The following is a 23687-nucleotide window of genomic DNA, read 5'->3' as shown; positions in this document are numbered from 1 at the left end:
GATCATTATGTGGAGGACAGGCTGCTGGGTCTTTTCAGACCCAGTTCCGAACCCTTCTCTGCACTAACTCACTTGGGGACGCTGAGCAAATTCTTATCCCTCTCGAGGCCTCAGTCTCCCCATCTATTTATTTTCTTTAAGGCCCCATTCATTTTTAATAGTCACCATTTAAGATTCCTTAAGTGACTCCCCCCCAATCAGAAGACATTTTCACTAATTGGTAAAAGAGAGAGTTTATTCAGAAAAATTAGGCAGTACAATATGCACTACAGGATATCGCTCAGCTCACATCGCAGATATGGGATAAACAACTTCACAATAAATTAAGGGGAGGCCAACCCTTTTCCTCCAGGATGGCCCAGGAGACCTTTGGAAGAACATATTTCATTATAAATATGACAATAGATTATTGGGCTATTTTCAGGTGGGATCAGACAGCCTGGGCCCAGCCAGTGGGACTTTTGGCTACAGGGTGAGATCTGTCCAAATCTAGATTTTGACCTTCAATCCCTCAGGCCCAGAGGAGAATATTCCAAATGGCCAGAGAGTTCTCTTCAAAATGATGCTGATTTGCATAAAACAGGGCCTTCCCCATCTCCCTCCCTTCAAGCAGGCTATCTCCTCCTGGAAGCCTCACAGGGCTGTGTGCTCCTGGGTAATCAGATTCTTCCTCATCAGGCAGTGGGGGTTCCTTGATGATTCTTGTCAACCCAGGCCAGAAAGACATCCAATTCTCCCAGAGATTTGACGGCAGCAGATCTGACCTCCAGCTGAAACCAGGGAAATCATGAGAACCTGCCTTTTTAGGCCATGGAATCGTTTTCCAAGCACTTTCTCCATGTTCTGGTCCCCCAAGGTTTTCCTTTCATTCATCAGTTATATTTGCAGAGCACGCAAAATTACTTTCCCAACAGGCAACCCAAATTGTTTTTCACAAACAAGCAGTTAAATCATTTCAGCAACTTAGAAACAAAATTTAAAATTCTTCATTTTTTGTCCTCAGTTTTTCTTTTTCCTCTTTTTCACAGAAAAACATGCCTTTCAGGACAGTTCTTTTGCTTATTTTCCTTTTCACTTTAGCTCTAAAAGGTCTCAATCCCAGGGTTCTGTGCAGGGGATAGGGAGAGCTTGTTGTTCTCAATTTGACATATTAAAGCACCAAAGTCCCTAAGGATTGGCGTCCTACCCACTGCCACACAACTGGTTGGTAGCAGATGGAACTAGGACCCAAGCCTCCTGACTTACTTCACTTCTTCAGCAGACTAAAAGTGTGTCCTGTGGAGCCAGATAGCATGTGATTGAGTCCTACCTTCACCACTTAGTTGCAATATGAACGTAGTTAAGTTACTTAACCTATTTGTACCTTAGTTTCCTAATTGGTCAAGTGTAGATAATGGCTCACATCAATGTTGTAAGGAATAAATGTGTTTATACCTGCTCTGTGCTTGCAACAATACCCAGCTCATAGTAAGAACAATACAACTCTTACCCATCATGATAGCATTATCCTGTGTAACCTTTCCATAAAAAAACCAAGCTCTGAACAGCTCTCCCTGCCTCCCTGCTATTCAAATAATTGACATCACTTGAGACTGTGAATGGAATGCAAAATCCCAGGCCTCATTCCAGATCTATGGAGCCAGAATCAGCATTTTAACAAAATCTCCAAATGCTGCACATAAGAGGCATCACTCTACCTGCAAGTGAGGCACACATCTATAGCTCCATGAGAAGCATGCTCTTCTGCACCATACAGAATACTCATGACAGTTGCTGGCCACAGTGACACCTGGCAGGTAATATGCTTCATGCATTACACCTTCCAACTCACTGGGGATCTTGTGATCACCCCTCATCTTAAACAGTATATGCTTTCCCTCAAAACTTCATACAGGTTAGATCTGATACGTAAAGGCATAAGGAAATGGTGGAAAATGATGAGGGGATTCCAGGAAATTAGCAAATGAGGCAAGACCAACAATACACTCTCTGCAGACACACGCAACTGGAAAGGCTGCAATAAAAACTTGTTGAGTAAAGGAAAGAGTTTGAGTGGGGGGGAGGCAGAAGGGTTGGTGCACTCTACCAGGCTCCTACTTGTCATCCCCATCTTCTTCCCTGCCCTTACCTGATGGTAGTTGTCGTGAATGATTCTGGTTGTGTTGGTGGCTTCCTGCCGGCAGGGACACAGCCTCTGCTCCTGCTGTGAGAAAGTGGAAGCAGCACCCATTAGAGGACCTTTCTGTCCTGGCCTGCCCTTCCCACCCCTACCTGTCATGGAGTGATTTTGCTCCTTCCTCCCAAGGTGGGACTCAGGTAAGTGAACTCAGTTTGGAGCAGCAGGAGGGGAGTGAAGTCTGTTTGTAGAGTCACCCTGTGTTTGACTAGAGCTTTGGCTTTTCTGTGTTGACAGTCCACCAGACTAGAAGAGCAAGGAAAGTAGGTACCAAGTCTGTCTTGCCCCCACTCTAAATGTAGCATCATAAGGCAGGCACTCAAATATTTATTGGGTTGGTTAATTAAATAATTGGTTCAATGAATCTTAATGTAAGTGGGACGGCAGTCACAGATTCTTCAATTTAGAATCTGACACAGAGGTGAAGTAACTTGCCACAAGGTCACAAAGAAATCATTGGCAGAGTTGGATCTAGAGCCCAGGATTTTTTTTCCTGGCCTAAGGTTTGGTGGTTTGTTTGAGTCCGGTTTCATTTCTGATGTTTGATTTTAATAGATAACAATGAATTTGCAGGTGATCCTTAGGGATAGAACATACCCGGGAATCACCTGGAGGTTAACTGGTATGAAAACACCAATTAAAGGGCCAAAAAGTAAGAAACTAGGGGTTTGCTTTGATAAGCCTGGAATCCTTGGCATGCCCCTCTCACAGGCCGGTCCTGGGATTGCCAAAGGGATACTTTGACCTAATTTGTCATCCCAGGAGGATTATCCTTGAGGAAACCTGGGCCTGGTAAGGTTTCAGCAGAGAGGAAGCCCTGGGCAAGGAGAGACCACAGGAGGAGGCTGTTGATGGTTCTCCCTTTGGAAGACAGGGGATGGAATTTCCTTAGACTTCAGGAACCATTTCAGAAGGCAACTGGGCCAGCACGTCCTAGGCTTTCCCCGAGGCAGACAAGGGACAGATGCGTGGAGTTCTGATGTGGTGACTCACACACTGCTGCAGAACTTTCTGCATGTAGAGGAAAGAGTTGGCGATGCTGCTGATTTTTCTCAAGATCTGGGGGTCCGGCTCCTGATGGTCCTTGAACACCCTGTCCACGTAAAACGCCAGGAGGTTCTTGGTCACGCAGCACACATCTAAGGGCTACAGACACAAATTAGAGAAAGCCCCAGGGTCCTCTTTTCTTTATTAACTTAGAGACCAAAGCAGCCAATTTGAATAAGAGCAGCAAGGAATGACATAATCAAAAGTTACTTTTAAAAATTCATATTGATTTCATAGTGTCCATCCTTTGGTACCCTGAAGCTACTTAAGACAAAGGCACTGAGGAGAGATTGTGGGTGCACTGCTCTTTTTAAAGGGCTAGGAGATATACTAACAAGAGATAGAGCCCAATCGAACACTAGAATTCTCTCTACAGCATCCCCAACATGTCATCACTAACTTCAGTTTAAACCCTTGCAGGAATCAGGCATCTCCCCTCTGAAAGGATCGATGTTTAAGCAGCTTTCTTGAAAAATACTTCCTTACGTTGCGTTGACATCTGCCTCTCTGTAACATCTCCCATCTGTGAACATGGATTTATTCAATGACTGTTGCTTGTCAGGTATATGCTGGGCACATATTCCTTCTATTACAATGAAACTACTTTACCCTGGCCACCCTGCTCAGTTCTGCTCTGGTCTGTCCTTTTTAAACTACAGGGATCATTTGGATGGAGTTGAGATTTGCAAGAACAGAAACTGACTGCTGCCAAAATGTCAACACCTGGACAGGTCTGCTGCTGACAGAGGGCTCCTGCATTCCCAGGGCACAGCTCAGAGCTGCTGGTGGGGCCGAGTTTCCTTCTTGCAGTTTGCACCCACCCTGAGATCAGTGATCTCTGCAGGAGATTTATATATAGCTCAGCCTATATATATAAAGAGAGAGAGGGGAGATGTCTACAGCGGGATAGAGCTCTCATCTTTATTAACATTAAGGCAACAAAAATTCCTTGGCCCCAGGGGTAGTTTTTCCTGGATGGCAAATGTTATTTGCTACACACACACACACACACACACACACACACACACACTGCTCTTTCATCACTCCTGCCAGTTCCCTCAACCAAAGGGGCAATGTGGCATAACTTTGTTTTATCAGGGAGGAAAAGAAGGAGAGAGAAATTAATAAAGACCTGCATCTTCACTGACCCTTTTCCTTAGGCCCCATCAGCCATTTCTAAACCTTGAGAGAAGAATTTGGAGACAAAAGCATGAGACATGGGGCTCTATGCCTGGCCCAACCACTAACTAGCCATTCTCCCTCCCAAGGTATCAGTTTGGTCATTTGAAAATTAAGGTTTTGGAATAACTAGTCTTTAGGGCCACTTCCAACTGTGATCTTCTAGGAGTTTCTTATACAGTTGGCTAGAATAGCATTTAGTAAAAGGCTACACACCTGTTTACCACATATAAATCAGGCCTAATACTTACTAGATGAATTATCTCATGCAGAAAAGACCAAGGAGAAAGTAAAACATTGCAGATGTGCCTTATACTCATAAATACTGGAAAAAATGGACCTTTCTAGAATTCTTACAAGGACTGAAGGAGCTCACTTTTAAGGACACTTCTCAGTGACCCCTTCTATAAAGGGAATTCTCACCCCAAAAGCCAACTGTTTCATAACACACTCTAATCACTCTCGTCAGGACAATTGGACTGATCTCACTGGCTTGCCTGCCTCGAGATGTCTACTGTGAAGAACATCATCGGACTACCTTTCCAAAGGTTTTGTGGTCATACAGCCTTTGGCTCAAAAACCTATAGGGACTCCCTCTTGCCTTTAGTATAAGGTCAAAGCTCAGCCTGACATGTAAGGTTCTTGGTAAAACAACTCCAGTGTAATTTTCCACCTCATCCTCTTTCACCTTTAGTCCCTTGTGCCACAAGCCTGGTTACTTTACTCTCCCTTGGCACATATTCACTGATCTTATACACCCATTCTCTTCTGTTTATCCACTAGCCCACAGCCTACTCAGCTTTTGAATCACTGCTCACTTTCTTGGCTTCCGCATGAAACCTTCCAGAATCACCCTAAGCCACAGATGTCCTATCTCATTTGAACATGTGGCACCTAAATCACTTTCTAGGTAAGTGGTACTTCTTTAATTCCTGCCAGGGGCTTCTTTTTTTAAAGTTAAATTTATTGGAGCAACAATGGTTAATGACATTATATAAATTTCAGATGTGCAACTTTATAATATAATACCTGTTTACTCATGTGTGCCCACCACCCAAAACCTAGTCTTGTCCTGCCACTATACATTTGGCCCCCTTTATCCTCTTTGCCCTTTCCCTGTTCCTCTCCCCTCTGGTAACCACTATTCTGCTGTCTATATCTATGGGGATATAAAACAATAAGCAACAAATAAAATACTCATAGATACAGACAACAAATGGGTTAGCTCCCAGGGTTTCCAGAGTCCCTGAGACACAAGTGTGCCCTAACACATGAGTTAATTAATGAGAAGCCAAGAGCATTTAGGGTACTCTGAAGATCAGGAAAGAGAAGGGGACAGGGTGAGGATTTCTTTCTCAGCTCAGGGCCACTTGATTGTGAATAATAATAGTACAGGAAAGAGCAGAAACAGAGCAGTACCTTGATCTTGTGCAGGGTCTCCGATGTGGACAGGATAGTGACATTTTGGAAGGTGTCCTTAGCTTGCTGTGGAGGAAGACATAAGAACAAATGCAAGTGATGAGTATTCCACGTCTTCCTGAGACACAAAAAATGAGAAGGCACTTGCTCTCCAAGTTAGGATGTACGGCATGGCAAGCCCCCTTGCCCACCCACACCTTCACCTACAGCCCATACTCACAATGGCTCTTTTAATGTCTTGGAAACTCTCTTCGACATGGCGCATGTCCATGGAAATCAGACATCTCCTGAAACCTCTGGAGTGCACTGAGCACAGGAAGAGCACTGTGCCCAGGAGCCAGAGGGAAACACGCTGGGCCTTCATGTCCTGCAGGAAGGGTAGAAGTCAGCTGCCAGCCAGGACTGGAGAGCAGTGACAGAGACCCCTGACTGAATTCCCCTTTGGACCTCACAGGGCAGACCAGGCGGCAACCAAGAGAACAGACTCAATGCCTCAGCCTGTGGATTCAGGGCCCTGTGTCTCCTCCTCTGGTTTTCTTGAATCAATTGAATGAGCCCTCCCCTCCCCACCCCAAGCTCCCACCTCCACCCCAGGAAGCACAATATAATGTTCTCTCTAAGTTCCAGAGAGTGCATTCTTGTGTATATCACTCTATTATGACTCAGCACAGCTCGCTTTGTCAAAAGGGATGAAAAGCATTGTTTTTAATCAATTAAATAGGAGAAACAGCGTTGTAATATGCCCTAGGAATTAAGCAACAGATCTGAAAAACCATAAAAGCACATTTGTTTTTTTATATTTGCCCCTGAAATAGGTGACACCCTTTTATTACAACCCCCCGCTGTGTATCTGCTTAAAATCATTCATTTGAAGCCAACTATAAAGATGTTGCCTTCTGGAGAAGATGGGAAAGGGAGGCACAAGCCATCTCCCAATAACTAATTAGCCACAGTGAGGCGAGAGAGGAAGGCTGCTGCAGTAGAGGGCAAGTTGGCCACCTTATTTGCAGCTTACCAGTCCGGTCCCTAGGAAGGGCCAGACCTGAGAGGCTCGCTGCCTCTTCCAATGCTCCCACCCTTCCTGTGCCATCTTTCTCTGCATTTCTCGTATAACCACTTTAAGTGGCATGAAATAATACACATTGAGAAAGGTGAACAGAACACAATTATACAGCTTGAGTCTCATTCTTTGACTTTTCCCAGCAGTAGCCCAAGTTTCACAAAGAAAGCTTAACCTTAAAGATAAGTCTTACAATGTGTGTGAGTAAAGCAACCCTCTGCCCATCACCTTCCATGGTGCCCACAGAGTGCTCTCCCTTCCAGCTGTGTGTGTCCTGTGGTTTGTGCAATGTTTGTGACAGTGGAGGAGTGGGAGGCACCCAAATAGGAAGCCAGCTGAGGGGGCTGCACAGTGCCCCCACCTCCTACCTTTAGTTATAATGGCTCTTACTATAAAGCACATCTGTTGGCTTGAGAGTGTGAGCAGCAGCCCCCCTTCCCAACCACCACTCCCCAGATCTTCCTTGGGGTTCCCAGGTTCTTCTCCAGAAAGCCAAGAAACAGAAAGTCCTGTTTAGAAAACCATTTCTCCTTATCTCCCCTTAACTCGGCATCATTCCCAGTGAGAGAACAGGTATACACTGAGACCTCACCAGGTAGTAGGCACTATGCCACAGAGCTTCGTTTCTCTTTTTCCAGCCCCTCTCTTCGTGACAAAACAAGAATATAGATGCCTCTGGCAGGGAAGCCTGTAGATTCCCTCAGAGCAATCTCCAGTTATCTACAGATAACTGGGCTGCATCTAGAAGCCAAGTGGCTGGGAAGAGAGCACAGTTTTTCTTCTGACAAGGTAACTGTCAGAAGCAATGGGATGTTCCTTGCTTGTCCCATGCTGCCAGGAGGCCCGGACACCTTGTAGAGGAGAAAGATGCCTTCCTTAGCTTGGCAATTCCAGACATCTTGGCAGATTCAGATAGCAGTAGCAGCAAACGTTTATCAGACATACCAGGTGTGTTAGGCACGGTGCCAAGCATTTGACATAATTATTTAATGCTCACAACCACCCTGGGAGGTAGGTTCTGTTTCTATCTCCATTTTACCCAAGAGGGAACAGAGACTTAGAGAAGTCAAGGAACTTGCCCAAGGTACATGGCCACCAAGAAGAAGAGGCAGGATTAGAAGGCATCCAGGATGGCCCCTCGAGCCATCTGTCCTCACCACTGCATAATCCCACTCACAGCTCTGTTTCCTTGGGGATCTCAACTGGAGATCCCCACAGATACGCTCATACCAGGTAGAAAGAAATGCACTTAGGATTGGGTAGACTGAACTAGAGGTATCCTTTACATTTAAAAAGATACTTAATACTGTAAAGGATTGAAAAGAAAATATATTATAAAGTGCCCAGCACAGTTCCTAGAACAAGAAGGTTATAGTAAATGTTAGATACCCTCCCCTTCCCTTCCTTCCTTTCTTCTTTTCCACTCTCCACCTTTTTTTACTGAGAATAAGGTACCCAAAAGTTCACCCTCTGTACTGAGTATCCCTCCCAATCCTACAAAATACCCAGCTCCTTGGAGATCATAGGCCATACACAGTGGTGACAGGTCACCTCTCTGCAGCTGTAAGGGATGAGGGCCAAGATGGAGGGAAACAAATAAAAGCCTCTGATGGAGGCTGGCATGAGGCTCACCTGTCCCTGGGTGTTCAGGCTGCTCCTGTATCTATTCTTCCTCAGTTCTCTTCGCCACCTAGACAGGGCTGGTCACTTTTATGCAGGTGGATAAGAGGAAATGCTGTTAGGGTTTACTGGGTGGATCCACCACTGGGAGATTTTTTTTTCCCCTTGTTTCCTTAGCTCTCATTGCCTTAATTGTTTTCTTTTCTTTCACCTGTGCAATACTGTTGATTAATCATTATGAAGAAATGCTTCTTTCTCTGGGTCTAGACATGCAGATTCTAGGAAAAATGAACTTCCCATCTCCATGCAAATGAGAATTTCTTGCAATTCTGTGTCCACACAGAAAAATCCAAGTTAGGTCAGTTTCCTGAGAGCTGTGGCATGCCACCAACTGTACCTGGCAGGCAAACTCAGGAAAGCACTATCCTGACAGCCACACCCTGCAAGAAGTGAGCCCCATGAGACTCTGCAGGTGCAGAGACTCTGGTTCATCCTGCAGCTGAGCACCTACCAGGCATCAGGCACTCCCTAAATGCTTTATGTGCACTATTTTGTTTAACTTCAAGGGGAACATTTTCCCCCTCAGAAATGCAAGGATTTCTTTGTACTTCACCCCCTTCCTCTTCATCTTGCCCCTGGAGGGTCTTTCATTCTCCATGGATGCAGAGAGAGAAATTGAGACTGGGGAATAGAGGGCCTGGAGCACAGAGTCAGGATCAGAGCCTGGAGTCCATGCTCTTGAGCCAGGAGACCCTGTATCTACATTACTTTTTACACAAACTCTGTACTATGAATTCTCCAAGGATCAGAATTTGGGGTGGTGGTGATAGAAAATTAGAGTGTAAAAAGTTTCTCCCCCAAACACAAACTCTCAAAATAAGCAGATCTTATTTTACCAAATGAAGCAACTCTGGAATGGGGTACAATTACAGGAGATCCCACTGGCCCTTTGAACAATTGGCTGGTACAACAGGTTGGCTCAGGCTATGCCCTGCCAGACTGTTGGGGACAGAGTAGTGGGTAGGGCACTGGCAGGGAAGGAAGAGGGACAGGGAACTTGAAGCCTTCTTGTCTAGCATCTTGGACAAAATGAAATAATACATGTTGAGGAAAGCAGGAGACTGTAGTGGTTACAGTGTAGCTCTGAGTTTAAACCCTGGCTCTCCTTTCTCTGTGAGACACTGGACAGGCTACTTACCTTTCTGAAGTGCCATAAAACAGGTAAAATCAAGTGTGAGGATCTGAATGAGCTAATGGAGTTGATCCACAGTAAGTACTACATAAATCTTACTTATTCTGGTGCTATGTGCCAGGCACCTGGAAAGAAGACATTTTTCATAGGAGTTAAGGCATAAGTGTCTTTCTGCTCCTTCTGAGGAGGGGAGAAAGATTTCTGTCTCCCCTGCCCCTACTTCCCTGGGGAGGGGAATCGCAGGGGAACTGAGTGCAGTTTTCTCCACTGGGCCTGAGCTGCCTGGCTCACAGCTCACAGATGGTGGCCCAGGCCCACATGTGAGACGATTGCATAACTGCCCGTGTGACTCTCACCCCACATTCATCCCCTTGTGCTCAGACTGCATGTTCTGACCCAGCTTTCATTTCGGGGCAAAGGTGTCATATGAGGAAGCTTGAAGAGGAAGGGAAAATATGTGATGTGTTTATAGCTCCTCTCCCGCACCAAGGGCATCATGGTGGCTGGGATTATAGCTCTGGAGTCAGCCCAGCTTGGGCTGATGGCTTCTGCTCCCTCTCGCTGTCAGGCTGAAGGCAAGCCAGTCCATCTCTGTGCCTTTGTTCATTCATCTGCAAAATGATGCTAATCATGCCTACTGAATATTCACCATGTAGGCATGTGTGTAGATTAAAATATTAAGACCTTAGCACAGTGCCTAGCACATAATAAGGGATTAGAAAATGATAAGCTTTGTTATTAATTTTACAGCCCCTAGATTGAGAGGAAGAAAGCACAATAAGAAGTGATTTCTCTCCATCCTAAGCCTTGCTGCCTAACACTTAATATAAAAAATAAGAAAATAGATTGAGATGGAATATTATCTCTCCCAGGATGGAAATCAAACTAATGACAAGTCTTACAATTAGGTATTCTAGAATTACTTGACCCACACCTGCAATACTAAAGCTCTGTTTTTCATGTTAAATGGGAAGCAGAAAGAATGTGAAGGGAAACCAGAGAGCCAGAAAGCACTAACGCGCACATGCTGGGCACAGTTCTCTCACTCCAAAACCCACTCCTATCTGCCCCCCCCCACCACTATTCACTCTAACTTCATGAATTGTTCATAGTGGTGCCAGGATAATTTCCTCCTTATGAAAGGGTGGAGGCTGCTAAGTCCTGGAGCTCAGACAAAAATGAGCCAGACATTGCACAACTCGAGAGGGCACCATGCCCGTTGCTTTCTGTGGGAATGAGGTTCCATGGAGTGGAGGAAAGTGTGGCCCTACTGAGTGATCTGGATGAAACAGGGTAGAGTTATGTGAATAATTTCAGTTACATTAGAGGAAGAACCCATCATTGTGGAAACTATACAACACTAGATAGTAGGATAAAGAAGAATGTGTGAAAGAAAGAGATGTTGATATGATGGATGCATACGCTCTTGGAAAGTAAATACGGACTTAAAAACAGAAAGAATACAGTTGTTTAAATTACTTGGTAAATATATCTGGATTGAAATGATATGTTTAGAATCCATATATAGCTTTGAAAATAAAGCAAAAAATGATAAATTTATTGATTCTTGGAGACCTTAAACCTAAAAACTTTTCATCTGCTTGGGATTTAGAAATGAGAGACAAGATAACAGAGAGAACCCAATTCAATGTTCCCATTAGAGCAACGGACAAATGCAGCTGTGAACCAGCCGCCCATCTCTGCTGGTTCACTGACCCTTTCTCACTCCCAACCACCCATCCTATCCTAGGCAACAAGACTTTCTAAAATGCAAACCCAGTCTTGGTGCTCCTCAGCCTAAAACTCCCAGCATGGCTCCCAAGGATCCTCCAGGATAAAGGGTAAGCACCTTCCCAGGGCCTCTGGACCCATCATAATCCTGACCTTGTCCCATCTCCAACCTCATCTCTATTAACTAGCTTCCCTAACACACACACACCCTTACTGTCCTCTCTCACCTACAAAGTGCTGCCCTTGCTTTTCTGCCTTGCAAGCACCTACCCAACTTTCAAGACTTGGCAAGACTTTCAAGACAGAGTGACTTCCTTTGTAGAATCTCTTCTCCCCCCACCCCTGTCTTTTCCCACTCCCCTCCCCCTCCCTACTCCAGAGGGCACAGTGCCCACTGCCTTCTTTGAGGATGAGGTTCCATGGAAATGAGCAAAGTGTGGCCCTACTGAGTGACTCTGGATGAAATGGATTAAGTCTCCATGGATAATTTTTATTCCATACCCAGAACTCCCCAACCCCCAGGGCCATGGACCTGTAGCATTGGTGGCCTGTTAGGAACTGGGACAAACAGCAGGAGGTGAGCTTGAATGTAATGCACTTGAATCATCCTGAAACCTTCCCCCCCAGCCCGGTCCCTGGAAAAATTGTCTTCTACAAAGCTGGTCAGCAGTGCCAAAAAGGTTGGGGACCTCTGTCCTACCCCACCCACATTGAGCTGACTACTGTTTCTTTCATATTCCTACTGGATGGATACCAGATACCCAATTAACTTTGGATTTCAGATAAATACATTTTCAGTCTTATTGATCTGAATTCAAAGTGAACTGGATGCCTTCTATTTGTATTTGCAAAATCTGACAATTCTTTCCTGAGTCTTCTACAGACTACAGTGCCAGCCAGGCCAGATCCAGTTTGTATGGGTCCCATAGCTCATGGGCTGCTTTTTAAGAAAAGGATTTTAAAATAGAAGTACAAAATTAGGACAAAGTGAATATTGACTTAGAATGAGAAATATATTATAACAAATTGCAAAATTTTAAAAGCTGACAAATACCACAAGTACCACAAAATCCAGAAAAACAGCCCAATGTTTTAATAAATTAACTACTTGACACTTCTGTGTTGGCTTCTTCTGTGACAGTGATTTTTAACTCTTATTTTCTATAAAGAGAGTAAAAAATAAGTAAGTCTTTTTTCTAATATGGTTGCTTAGAATTGGGTTATTACTACTGATAGTTGAAATGCATAAAATATGCTACAGCTTTGTGACCTACAAACACAGAAATTCTGATAAATTCTGCTTCATGAGATTCCCATCTAAAGAGGAAAAAGTATATGACTCATTTCTAATCATGTGTATTGCATTTTTAACTAATTTTTCCCACTTTGACTAGACTTTAATGAAAACCAAATCTTTGGCTCCCACTTTGACATGTCCAATGCCTGGAAGAACCTTCAGCACACTTCCTTCTGTCTTGGTACATCTCAAACCTTCCTTCTCTCCCACCACCAGCACACTTACAGTAGCAAGTCAGCACAGTGAGGGGAAGGAGAATTCCTGGATGCTGTTCTTACACCAGATGGGTAGCAATAGCTTAACCACACACGGATGTGATTACAATTCATGGAAATATAATTCTCTAAAGGTCAAGTGCATCTCGAGTCAACTGCTCTTTAGCCAGATCCCTAGATACTGTGGCCTCTCTGATGTCGCCTGACTTGGGAGGAAGTGTGACAGAGCAGAAGTCAGAATCAATAAGGACACTGATCTTAACTGATTAAGGCTAATGTACCTTAATCTGTGAATTTTACAAAAACATATGGCATGTACATCTATTGCTAGGGTCCCTCCAAAAATTTGAAGGGAGACCATGCAAGTGAGGAGCCCAAAGCTTAAACTTCCTCAGCTAAGCAATAAATCCTTCCTGGCCATAGACCCTGGGACAACATATTGTGTTTATTTGTATTTTCTAATTTTATTTTTATTTTTAACCAAAGATTTGCTCTTATATCATTTTAGAGGTCATATGTATGATGGAAAACTGTAGCCAGTTGCTCCAGTCCTCCCTACCCCATCCTATACCCTGTAGGTAACAGCGTTCAAAATTGTTTTCTCTGTTGCTATTTAGTTCCATAATTCTAAAGAACACACTTCTATTGCTGTTTCTGAATTCTTGATTTTAGAAATGATCTATCAGCTTACTACAATGAAGATAAAGATTTAATTCTTTTATAAAACCCCAAACAAATGTGCTCACTTTCCTCCCCCATCCTGCCAATATAAATATGTCACAACAGCACCTCTCTAGAGGCAGCATGTCATTCAAGTCCACTCATGGAGGCCTGAGCCACTGGGGGAAGGCAACGTCCTGCTCTCCTGCACTTGTGTCTCAGCGCACTCCAGGAAGAATCAGAAGAACGGAATCAGGTCCAAATGTTCCATGTGCCTCTCATCCTAGTATCTTATGTTTCTCATGGTCACAAACTCAATACTTGTAAACAGAGGAACTCAAGTAACAGTGAAGCTAAGAAGTATTGAGCACATATGTCCACCCAGGCACTTACATGTCCGTCCACATATATAAAGCACCTATATGTGGTATCTCTTTTTATCTTTACACCTGCTCCACAAGAAGATCAGTTTTTGTGTCCTTTGTTGCAGGAGAGCTGAGAGAGCTGTCAGCTAGCTTGTCCAAGGGAATCCAGGCAGGAGGTATGTGGCAAAGCTAAGTGCAGTCTTGGCCTGACTCCATCCCACCATTCTTAGCCATTTCACTCTACCAGACATGAAGGAGTGTCTGGTTCAGCCTGATCATCTACAGATGCAGAAACAGCAGAGGCTCAGAAAGAAACATCTTGCCCAAAACCACACAGCTGAATAGTAGTGGATCAGAACCCACGTCCCTGAACTCTCAGTCCAGTGGTCTTTTTTGTCACATGTCCTTTGTCACCTCTTCGGACTTCAAAGCTTTTTTCTATTCCCATCAAGCAAAGAAAAGGCACAGCAGCAAATAATATAGAGTGTAGCTTGAGAGCACCCTTTCCAACCAACAAATCCAGGCATGTCAGCAGAAACTGTGATTCTGTGGAAATCAGATGTGGTTTTTCCCTTACTGTTAAAATGAACCATGCCACTTGAGAAGAGCTGCTCCCGTGGGCACTGGGAGCCAGGGATTTCCTGGGGAGATCTTCCCCTGGGGAGACTTGGGAGGAGGAGGATGGTGGGCTGGAGGCTGTCAATGCAGTTGTAGTATGAGGGCAGCAGAGTGACAGCTGACAGGTCTGAAACACTTGAAATGTGAGAGCAGGCCAGGCACAAGGACTACATCTTGCCTTCATTGTTTTCTGGATGAAACCCCATCCAGGAGCACACTTCAGTGGTACTATGCCAGCTCGTAGGTTCCTGTCCTTTCACTTGGACTTTTTTTTCTAGAGTACCTTCCCCCCTGGGATGGCTAAACTTCCATTCTACTTCAGGAACAGGTTCACTCAATCTGGAAAGCTGAGTGGGAGCCAATTGTTGTCATCTCTTAGCAGTGAGCAAGAACTTTAAGCTTAGAGCTCAAACTGAAAGCAAGATGTAGCTCTTCTAGAAATCCCTCTCTAGCCAGCCTCATGGCATTCTTATCCCCTGCGCTCCCTTCAGCACTGGTGGACTTCTTTGTACTCTTCACTTTCACTTTAGCTTTGTTGAAGCATTCTAAAATCTCTCTCCCAGCAGACTTGAAACTTGAGAAGGACTGAGACTGTGTGTGCTCCATTCTAGCTGGTGACCAGATGGCTCCTTTTTTAAAATCAACCTTTTAGTTTGAGAATTTAAGGTCAAGTTCTTGCTTGGATATAAGCTCCACAATGGCAGGGATCTTGCATGTTATGTTCATTACCTTTAAAATATAGCATATAGTAGGCACTCCATAAATGTTTATTGAGTTAATGAAGGAATGAATGAACAAAAGACAAGGAATGAGACCTCCCAAATGCACAGGCCATTGCATAGTTCTTTGGTGTTTTCCCACACCTACCTGTATAGTGTTTCACCCATCTGTACAGGGTTTTGATGAGTTCAACACAAATAGCTTGTCTTATAAGCCAGGTGCCAGGTGGGTGGGGAGGGCTGGATTTTTACCATAGAAATGTTATTCTTTATTGCCCTTTAGGTGAAGCCTTTCATAGAAAAATCAGAGTTAAGGCCCAAAGGGTTTATATGCTTCTCTCCTAGTGTCCAAAACAACTAGCCCACAGGAAAAATTGGAGGCAGGAGACTCTAGCTATTGAAGAGTTGGGTTTCATTCAGTGTGTTCACTTATGCTGAGGATTAGACAAAACATGGTACCAGAAGAAAACACTCTGAACATGACTTTTTTATAGGTATTGAATAAACACCGAACAGAAAGAGAGAGGAAAATTTCAATTTAACCAGCTGTATCAAAGTGAAATCACTCATTTTGCCTAATGCCCTTGAAGCACAGTAACACTCAAGCATATTTTAAGTGCCAGAGTAACTTGCCATCACTGGACATTTTCCTGTAACACACTTAATGCTTAAATATAGAAAAGGTTAATCATACACAGACTACAGATTCAAGAAGTCTGGTTTATTTCTTTGAGAAACTGATGAAATATACAGAATGACCCTTCCCCTGAAAGTACACAGACACACAACTTTCCCTCTGATCTAAAGACCTTCAGGAGTCCATGAGCTCCAAATCAAAAACTTCAAAGACTTGGATTTGGGTATAGTTTTGACCATTGCTGACTGTATAACATTGGACAGGTGAACCTCCCTATGCCTCAGTTTCCTCATCTGGGGAAGTGGGGATGATAATTCCTGCCCTGCCCTCCTGCATTACAAAACATATGATGTCTACATGTGTCATAAAGTACTAGCACACAGGGAGGGGTATTCACATAGAAAGGAAGAATTGCCTCTTCTCTCTACCTATTTACCTAAGAGCAGGTTTCAGCATGCTCAGTGATGGAAGTTACAGAAACAAGGAAACAGATCTGATGCTAGAAAGGAGCTGCCCATGGGGTCTTTCTGTTGGGTTTATTCAGGCTAGTCCTTCCTGTGGAAGGGTCCTCCCAGGGCTGGGGGCTAAAATCGACTTCTCCTTGAGGAAAAAGCAGGGGTGAATACTTTCTGGCTCCCCTAGATCTACAGCCCCACTGTGACTGGCAAAGCCAAATGACACTAAGTTAGAGAATGAGTACTAGACTTAGGATGACCAACCATCCTGGGATGCCCAGGACTGAGGGGGTTTCTTGGGACACTGGACTTTCAGTCCTAAAGATGGGAAAGTCCTGGGCAATCTGAGACAAGTCAGTCACCACAAATAGGACTGTTAGAGTTCTAACTTGCTTAATCAGATCCTTCTTAGGTTAGGAAAAATGGGAGCTTCTCTTGTGCTTTGAGAATTCCCTTGGCAGGAAGAGCCCGTGAGATCTCCAAGGGGAGGGCTGAGAAGGCAGGTGGGAACCGGGGCAGAGGCCCAAGCTATCTCCTGCATCATTTCCCCATGTTTACCCTTTAGCCACATCTCTTCTTTTCCAAATAATGCATAGTGTGATGTTTGTTTGATAACACTTTTTCTTTTTAAACCATTAGAAAAGTCATCCTTGTTTGACATAGAAAAAACCGTGGAGACTACAAAAAAATAGAAGGGAAGACAAATGGTTGCACATAGTCATCTATCCAGAAATAACCTTGGTGTCTGTTTTAGATCACCTTGAGAAAAATGTTTAGAGGCCATACTCAGTGACTTATAACCCTAGGCCCTAACCCCCAAAGGGCTGTAACTCAAGCCCACCTTAGTCACTTACACAGTCATTCAACAAACACTCAGGGCCCCTACAATGTGCCAGGCACTATGCCAAGTGCTGGGGGTATAGTGCTGGAGAAAGCAAACAGTTCTGGCCCCCCACAGACCTCACAGTAGTAGGGGAGATGCCATTAAGCACTCATTGTCATCACACCCCTCTGACCATTCAAGAGCTGGCCTCTGTGCTAACCACTTTCAGTGTATTCTTTTGTTTCCTCTTTACAAGCCCTGTGAGGAGTTACTACTTTTAGCCACGGTATACAGACTGAGGGAACTTAGGTAAAAAGAGCTTAAATGCATTGAGCTAGTAAAGAAGTAGATGGGGTCTGGACCCCCAGAGTCCAATTTTGAAATGGGGCAGGGGTTATGACAGTGCTGCCCAGGTAGAGCCAAAAGGAGGACCTCTCCTGGCCCACAGGTCAGGGAAGGCCTCCCAAAGGAAGTGAGGATTTACTGGAAAGATGAGAAGACTACCGGAAAAAATCTAAATCCCAATCTTGCCCCCCCCCCAACCAGCCATAAGACTGCAGTATCCGCCCCAGGATTCTTGCTTTGTTTTGCCCCTAAATGTGATTCTTCAGGGCTCTATATCTGCAATCTCCACATGTTTTGCTTTTTTATTTTTTATTTTAATTGTTGTTCAAGTACAGTTTTCTGCCTTTTACTCCCATCCCAGCCCACCCCCCAGCCCTCCCCACCTCCCTCCCACTTCCACCCCCCCCCCTTGTTTTTGTCCATGTGTCCTTTATACTTGTTCCTGTAAACCCTTCCCCTTTTTCCCTGAAATTCTCTCCCCTTCTATCCTGGGGTGTTTCCCCCATTAACCCTTCTCAGTTTGCACCATTCATCAGCCTCTTACCCAGAACCCTGTCTTGTCTCAGTATCTCAGGGGTATCTTGGAAATTCCCCTTCCCTTCTCCCCTTCACAGGTTTCAAACTTATCCCAGAACCCTGGTTTTCCCAGCACCAAATATTAATCACAGTTCGAGCTAAAAATGCTCAAGTTCCCCCAAATTTCAGGCAGGGTGGGGCCAGGACATGCTGAGTAGAAATCTGGGACTTCTCAGCTCTAGCCACCCCAGAAAGGCAGGGCAAGAGCAAAACCTGAGGGAACTTGAAGAACCTGGGCACCTCTTCCAAATAAAGGTGCAGAGCAAGCTTCTCCCCAAGGGTAATTAGCCTTTACTCCAATGGGTGAGCTTTCCCGAAAAACCCAGGTTCAAAGGGCAAAGGGAAGGTGGATACTTATCCCAGGGTGGCAGGTACCAGAGAAGTCTGTCACTGACTCACTTCTGCCTCTCCTTAGCTTTGCCGGATCTAGAGAAGCTAAGACACACCTGGGAGGTGACTATAGTTGCATCCACCTGCTACAATGGAAGCTAATAAGAGAGTAGCTGTTGGCACTGGAGCGGGGACTAAGCTTTTGCCAAAAGACACACCCAAACGCTATTAACCCTGAGCACACTGCCTCTTCCAGAGGATTCCTCTTTCAGGAATTGTAACCTCAGGGAACTCCCAGAGCGGAGAAGGAGGCAGAGGAGGAGGAGCATCTGAGAGGGTGCCAAGGTCAATGTCCTGTTCAAGGGAAAAGCCTAATGGGAGAGCAAAAATAACTTTTGTCAAGGACAAAGTTGCAGAAGTCATCATTGTTGCAGCAGTGATAATTGCAGCAAACACTTACATTGTGCTTACTGTGGGTGAGGCACTAAAATGCTTTATATACTTGAACTCATTTAATATTGGGTCCAGGAGAACCTGATCACTGAGGCCCTTTACAGGTACTGGGTTCTGCTGCTAATCTGATATGTTGGTAGCAACATTTTGACTTACAAAATCTGTTTATCATCACATCTTTCACTGATCAAATACATTGAGCATATACTCTATCCCCCAAACTGGGAGTACAACAACAATAGTTTCTCTTCCCTTAAAGAGCTAAGACTCTAGTGGGAAAAACAGGCAAATAAAAAATACAATCTACTGGGTTAGCCCAAAACTCCATTTAGTCTTTTCCATAAAATAAAAGACACATTTTTCATGTTCAGTTCTTGTTACTGCTGAGCAGTATCCATTGTATGGAAATGTCACAATTTCTTTATCCATTCACCTTCTAATGGACATTTGGGCTGTTTCCAGTTTAAGTTATTGCAAATAAAACTGCTACAAACATTCGTGTAGAAGTTTTCGTATGAACATATACTTTCTTTTCTCTTGGATAAATGCCTTGTAGTGAAATGGTTGGATTATGTGGTAGTCTGTTAAACTTTTAAAGAAACTGCCAAACTCTTTTTCAAAGTAGTTGTACCATTTTACATTCCCACCAACAGTGACAGGAAACTATTAAAATTTTAGCCCCTCTAATAAATTCCAACATAGTAGTATCTCCTGGTGGTTTTAATTTGCATTTTCCTAGTGACTAATGATGTTGAACATTTTCCCATTGCCTATTTGCCATCCATATAACACTTTTGGTGAAGTACGTGTTCAAAGTCTTTGCCCATTTTTAAAATTGAATTGTTTGTTTCTTATAAAATTTAAAAGTACTTGATATTTTCTGGATACAAATCTTTCATCAGATTTATGCTTTGGAAATACCTTCTCCCATCCCGTGGCTTGTCTTTACAGTCTCTTAACAATGCCTTCAGAAAAGCACAAGTTTTTAATTTTGGTGAAGTCCAATTCATCAGCTTCTTCTTTTATGGATAGTGCTTTTAATGTCATCTCTATGGAATCTTGCTTAAGCCAAGGTCACAGAGATTTTCTCCCATGTTTTCTTCCAGAAGTTTTATGATTTTAAGTTGTACATATAAATCTATGATCGATTTTTCCATGTGGTGTGTGGAAAGAATCTAACTTATACCTCCAACCTTTATGCTATTGTCATATTTTAACTACACTTACGTTATCAACTCCAAAATTTAAAAATATATATATATATATCCAATTGTTACAGAACCATTTGCCAAAAAGGCTACATTTTCTTCATTGAATACCTTTAAATCTTTGTCAAAAATTCGTTATCCAGATCTATTTCTGGACTCTCTATTATGTTCCACTGATCTGTGTAGATTTATACACTGTTTTTATTATTATAGCTTTGTAATATGTCTCTAAATCAGGAGATATTAGCCCTACACATTTATTCTTATTTTTCAAAGTTGGTTTTGGCTAGTCTTAGCCCTTTGAATTTCTATATGGACTTTAGAATAAGCTTTTCAATTTCTATAAAAAGTGTCTGCTGGGATTATGATTGGCATTTGTTAAATCCCTAAATCAATTTGAATGCAATTGCTGTGTTAACAACATTGAGTTTTCTGACCCATGAGCATGGTATATTGCTCCACTTATTTAGGTCTTCAATTTCTCTCAGCAATTTTTTATAGTTTCCACTGAACAATTTTCATATCATTTACTTAAACAAATATTTCACATTTTCATGCTATTGTAAGTAGTATTTTTCAATTTCAATTTCTGATTGTTCATTGCTACCATGCAGAAATATAAGTGATCTTCACACATTAGGAACACAATCAATTTCTTGTATATTAATCTGGTATTCTGCAACCTTTCTTGACTCATTTACTAGTTCAATAAGCTTTTTGTAGATTCTATAAAATTTTCTAAGTAGACTATGAATAAAAACAGTTTTTTCTCTGTTTTCAATTTGGATGCCTTTTATTTCTCTATTTATTTACTTACTTATTTACTAATTTTATTTTTTGCTTTATTACAGTGGCTAACATCTCAAATGCAATGTTAAATACAAATGGTGAGAATGGATATTCTTGTATTATTTCTGATATTAGGGAGAAAGTATTCAGTCTTTCTCCATTAAGTAGGATGTTATCTATAGGTTTTCCATAGATACCCTTGGCAGATTATGGAAATTCTTTTCTAATACAGGCATTAGGTGCTGTTAACTTTCCCCTAAGTATTACTTTAGTAGCATTCTACAAATTCTGACATGTGGTATGTTTGTATCATTCAGGTCATAGCTTTCTGAAAATCAAATTGTAAGGGTAAGTTCCAAAAAAACTTGTGAAAATCAGAATAAGAAGGCAAGAGAAGAATGAAATACACACACACACACACACACACACACTAAGAAAATAACTGGTCATGAGGTCATAATTAACATTTATAACTTCCACCTTTCACTATCCATTTCACATTTCCTTTTCCTTTATCTAGTGCCTCAGATAGTTGGGGATTTTTTATATAGTGTGGTAATCCATCTCGCCTGAAGTATCTGAATCATCACGGGTTGTGCCTTTAGCAGTGGGTAAGAACATTGTCTTCTGTTAACTTTTACTGTTGGACTTGAAAACCCTAAAAGCCACTCCAGGGAGTACCCTGGGTTCCAGATATAGTTTTCTCTGCCCCCATTGAATGGCAGCAATCCAATTATCCTTTAGTAATCAATATCAATCACCCAGCCAGTAGAGTAACTCTCTTTTTTGCCTGTTGCTTTAGAAGCATGAGGAGCCCAAAATGGCCAGGTGACAATCTCATCTTCCAAATCAATGTAATATTGGTATATGTCCTGGTAGATGCATTTGGGTTGTTGTTTGGTTTGGTTTTTGTTTTGTTTTGTTTTGTTTTGTTTTGTTTTAGTGGGAGCAGAGGAGCTGGGAATCAAGCCTCCAAACCAGTAAGCTCTCAAAAGCACAGGAACTGGAAGCAAAAGATTCATGAGCAGGCTATGAGATTTAATACTGGGAAGACCCAGTCAACCTCCACTTCTAATTCCCAGACTCATGTAACTCATCAATAGGAAACACAGAACTGTATGTTTGTCTATGAGTCAAAGTATAATCTACATCCTTTGAAGAACTTCTGTCCTCTCAGGGGATAACCCCCCAGCTAGGACTTCCAGTAAGCCAGCTTTCTAATCTTTCTATTAGGCCAGCTGTTTCTGGGTAGTGGGTAATGTGCTTGGACTAGTTAATTCCATTACTGTGCTTCTTTTGAAATGACTTTCTTGATCAAAAGAAATGTTGTTTACAGTACACCACATTCTATAGTCACAGATGGTGCTGACAGAAGATTCTTGGGCAGGAAAGCAAATATGTACTCCTCAGAATACATGTCTTCTCCAGTGAGGAAAATTTTTTGCTCCCCTCCATGATGGAAGGGATACAATGTAATCACCTTGCCCCTGGGAGCTGGCTGGGCCCCTTAGGCAATGGTGTCATGTCAGGGGCTTAGGTCAGTTGTCAGTGAAGCACTTAGCAGCATTGATAGAAAAGACTTGATCCATGTTGTTGAATTTACACATAGTGCCGCTCCTGCCATTACTGCCACTTTATACACAGGTGTTGTAAACTTTCCCCATTAACTAAGCACTGGAATAGGTAGGGAGAGAGGCTAACTGCTGTCCACAGGATGGTGGGTAGTTTTGTAGCCCTTCGGTCAAGGGACTCTGAGTCTGTAATTGGCTTAGGACTGGAAATTGAGAGGCCACTCAAGTCAGGTTGTTTGTTGGCCACTGGGCTTTTTATTTAGATCAATCCTTTTTGTTCCTAGGTTCACCACAATCAATTAGTCCCACCAAAGATCCCTAGATTTTATCATTTAAATTTTATTTTTCAATTACAATTGACATACACTATTAGTCTCACGTGTACAATATGGTGATTAGACATTTATATGACACTTATCGCAGATCCTTAGGTGTTTAAACAGTGTGGTTGCCACTATGTCCCAGCTTCCTTTTGTAGTATATGTGGTCCCCTTGTCTTTGGTGGTTCCGTTTTGTCATTTGGCTTCTGCTATAATAGGCTGCCATCATTCCCACTAGAATCAGGGAGCCCAACTCAAATAACTATCTTTCATCACTATATCTGCCTTACAGAAAACAGCCACCATAGAGTTTTTTCAAAGATGCAAGTGCCACCATCAACAATGTATTTCTCAATGTCTTAATAAAGTGTCCTTTGGGCCCTCTGATTGATATTTTTGGGGGGTAGGTGTGCAGATCTCATGTGATAAAATCACTCCATTCCTTTCTTCCCAAATCTTTTTTTATTTTTATTTTTCAATTGCAGTTTACATTCTATATTATCTATATTACATTGTATTAGTTTCAGGGGTACAACATAGTGGTTACATAATCACATACTTTACAAAGTGGTCCCCCTGATGCTTCCAGTACCCATCTGGCACCATACACATTTATTATAATATTATTGACTATATTCCCCATGCTGTACTTTACATCCACATGACTGTTTTATAACTACCAATTTGTACTTCTTAATCTCTTCACCTTTTTCACCAACACCCCAATCCCACTGCCCCTCTAGCAACTATCAGTCTGTTCTCTGTATCTATGAGTCTGATTCTATTTTGTTTGTGCATTTATTTTGTTTTTTTAGATTCCACATGTAAGTGAAAGTATATGGTATTTTTCTTTATCTTACTGACTTATTTGCTTAGTATAAT

The 23687-nt window shown here is 42.8% G+C and overlaps 1 protein-coding gene across 1 annotated transcript; it reads right to left on the bottom strand.

The window, feature by feature from the left end:
• Positions 1-674: 674 nt before the first annotated feature.
• On the bottom strand, positions 675-6221 carry IL19 (interleukin 19). Its single transcript, XM_028531077.1, has 5 exons — positions 6042-6221; positions 5822-5887; positions 3170-3322; positions 2129-2203; positions 675-770 (listed from the first exon to the last, which is right to left on the bottom strand). The coding sequence occupies exons 1-5, from the start codon at positions 6183-6185 to the stop codon at positions 675-677; spliced, it is 534 nt and encodes a 177-aa protein (XP_028386878.1). The 5' UTR covers positions 6186-6221.
• Between the last annotated feature and the right edge of the window lie 17466 nt (positions 6222-23687).

Source organism: Phyllostomus discolor, chromosome 14 (genome assembly GCF_004126475.2).
Source record: "Phyllostomus discolor isolate MPI-MPIP mPhyDis1 chromosome 14, mPhyDis1.pri.v3, whole genome shotgun sequence".
Classification (NCBI taxonomy): Eukaryota; Metazoa; Chordata; class Mammalia; order Chiroptera; family Phyllostomidae; genus Phyllostomus; species Phyllostomus discolor.
The sequence above is the reverse complement of the archived record's forward strand: the minus strand, read 5'-3'. Positions and strand labels throughout refer to the sequence as shown.

Bases quoted from the DNA above. Each gene is read 5' to 3' on its own strand.
- IL19 (XM_028531077.1), bottom strand. From the start codon at position 6,185: ATGAAGGCCCAGCGTGTTTCCCTCTGGCTCCTGGGCACAGTGCTCTTC. The intron at 2,204-3,169 runs GTGAGTCACCAC...ACTTTCTCACAG, and splicing joins AGAAAGTTCTGCAGCAGTGT to CAGGAGCAGAGGCTGTGTCC. The intron at 771-2,128 runs GTAAGGGCAGGG...CCCTGGTTTCAG, and splicing joins TTCACGACAACTACCATCAG to CTGGAGGTCAGATCTGCTGC.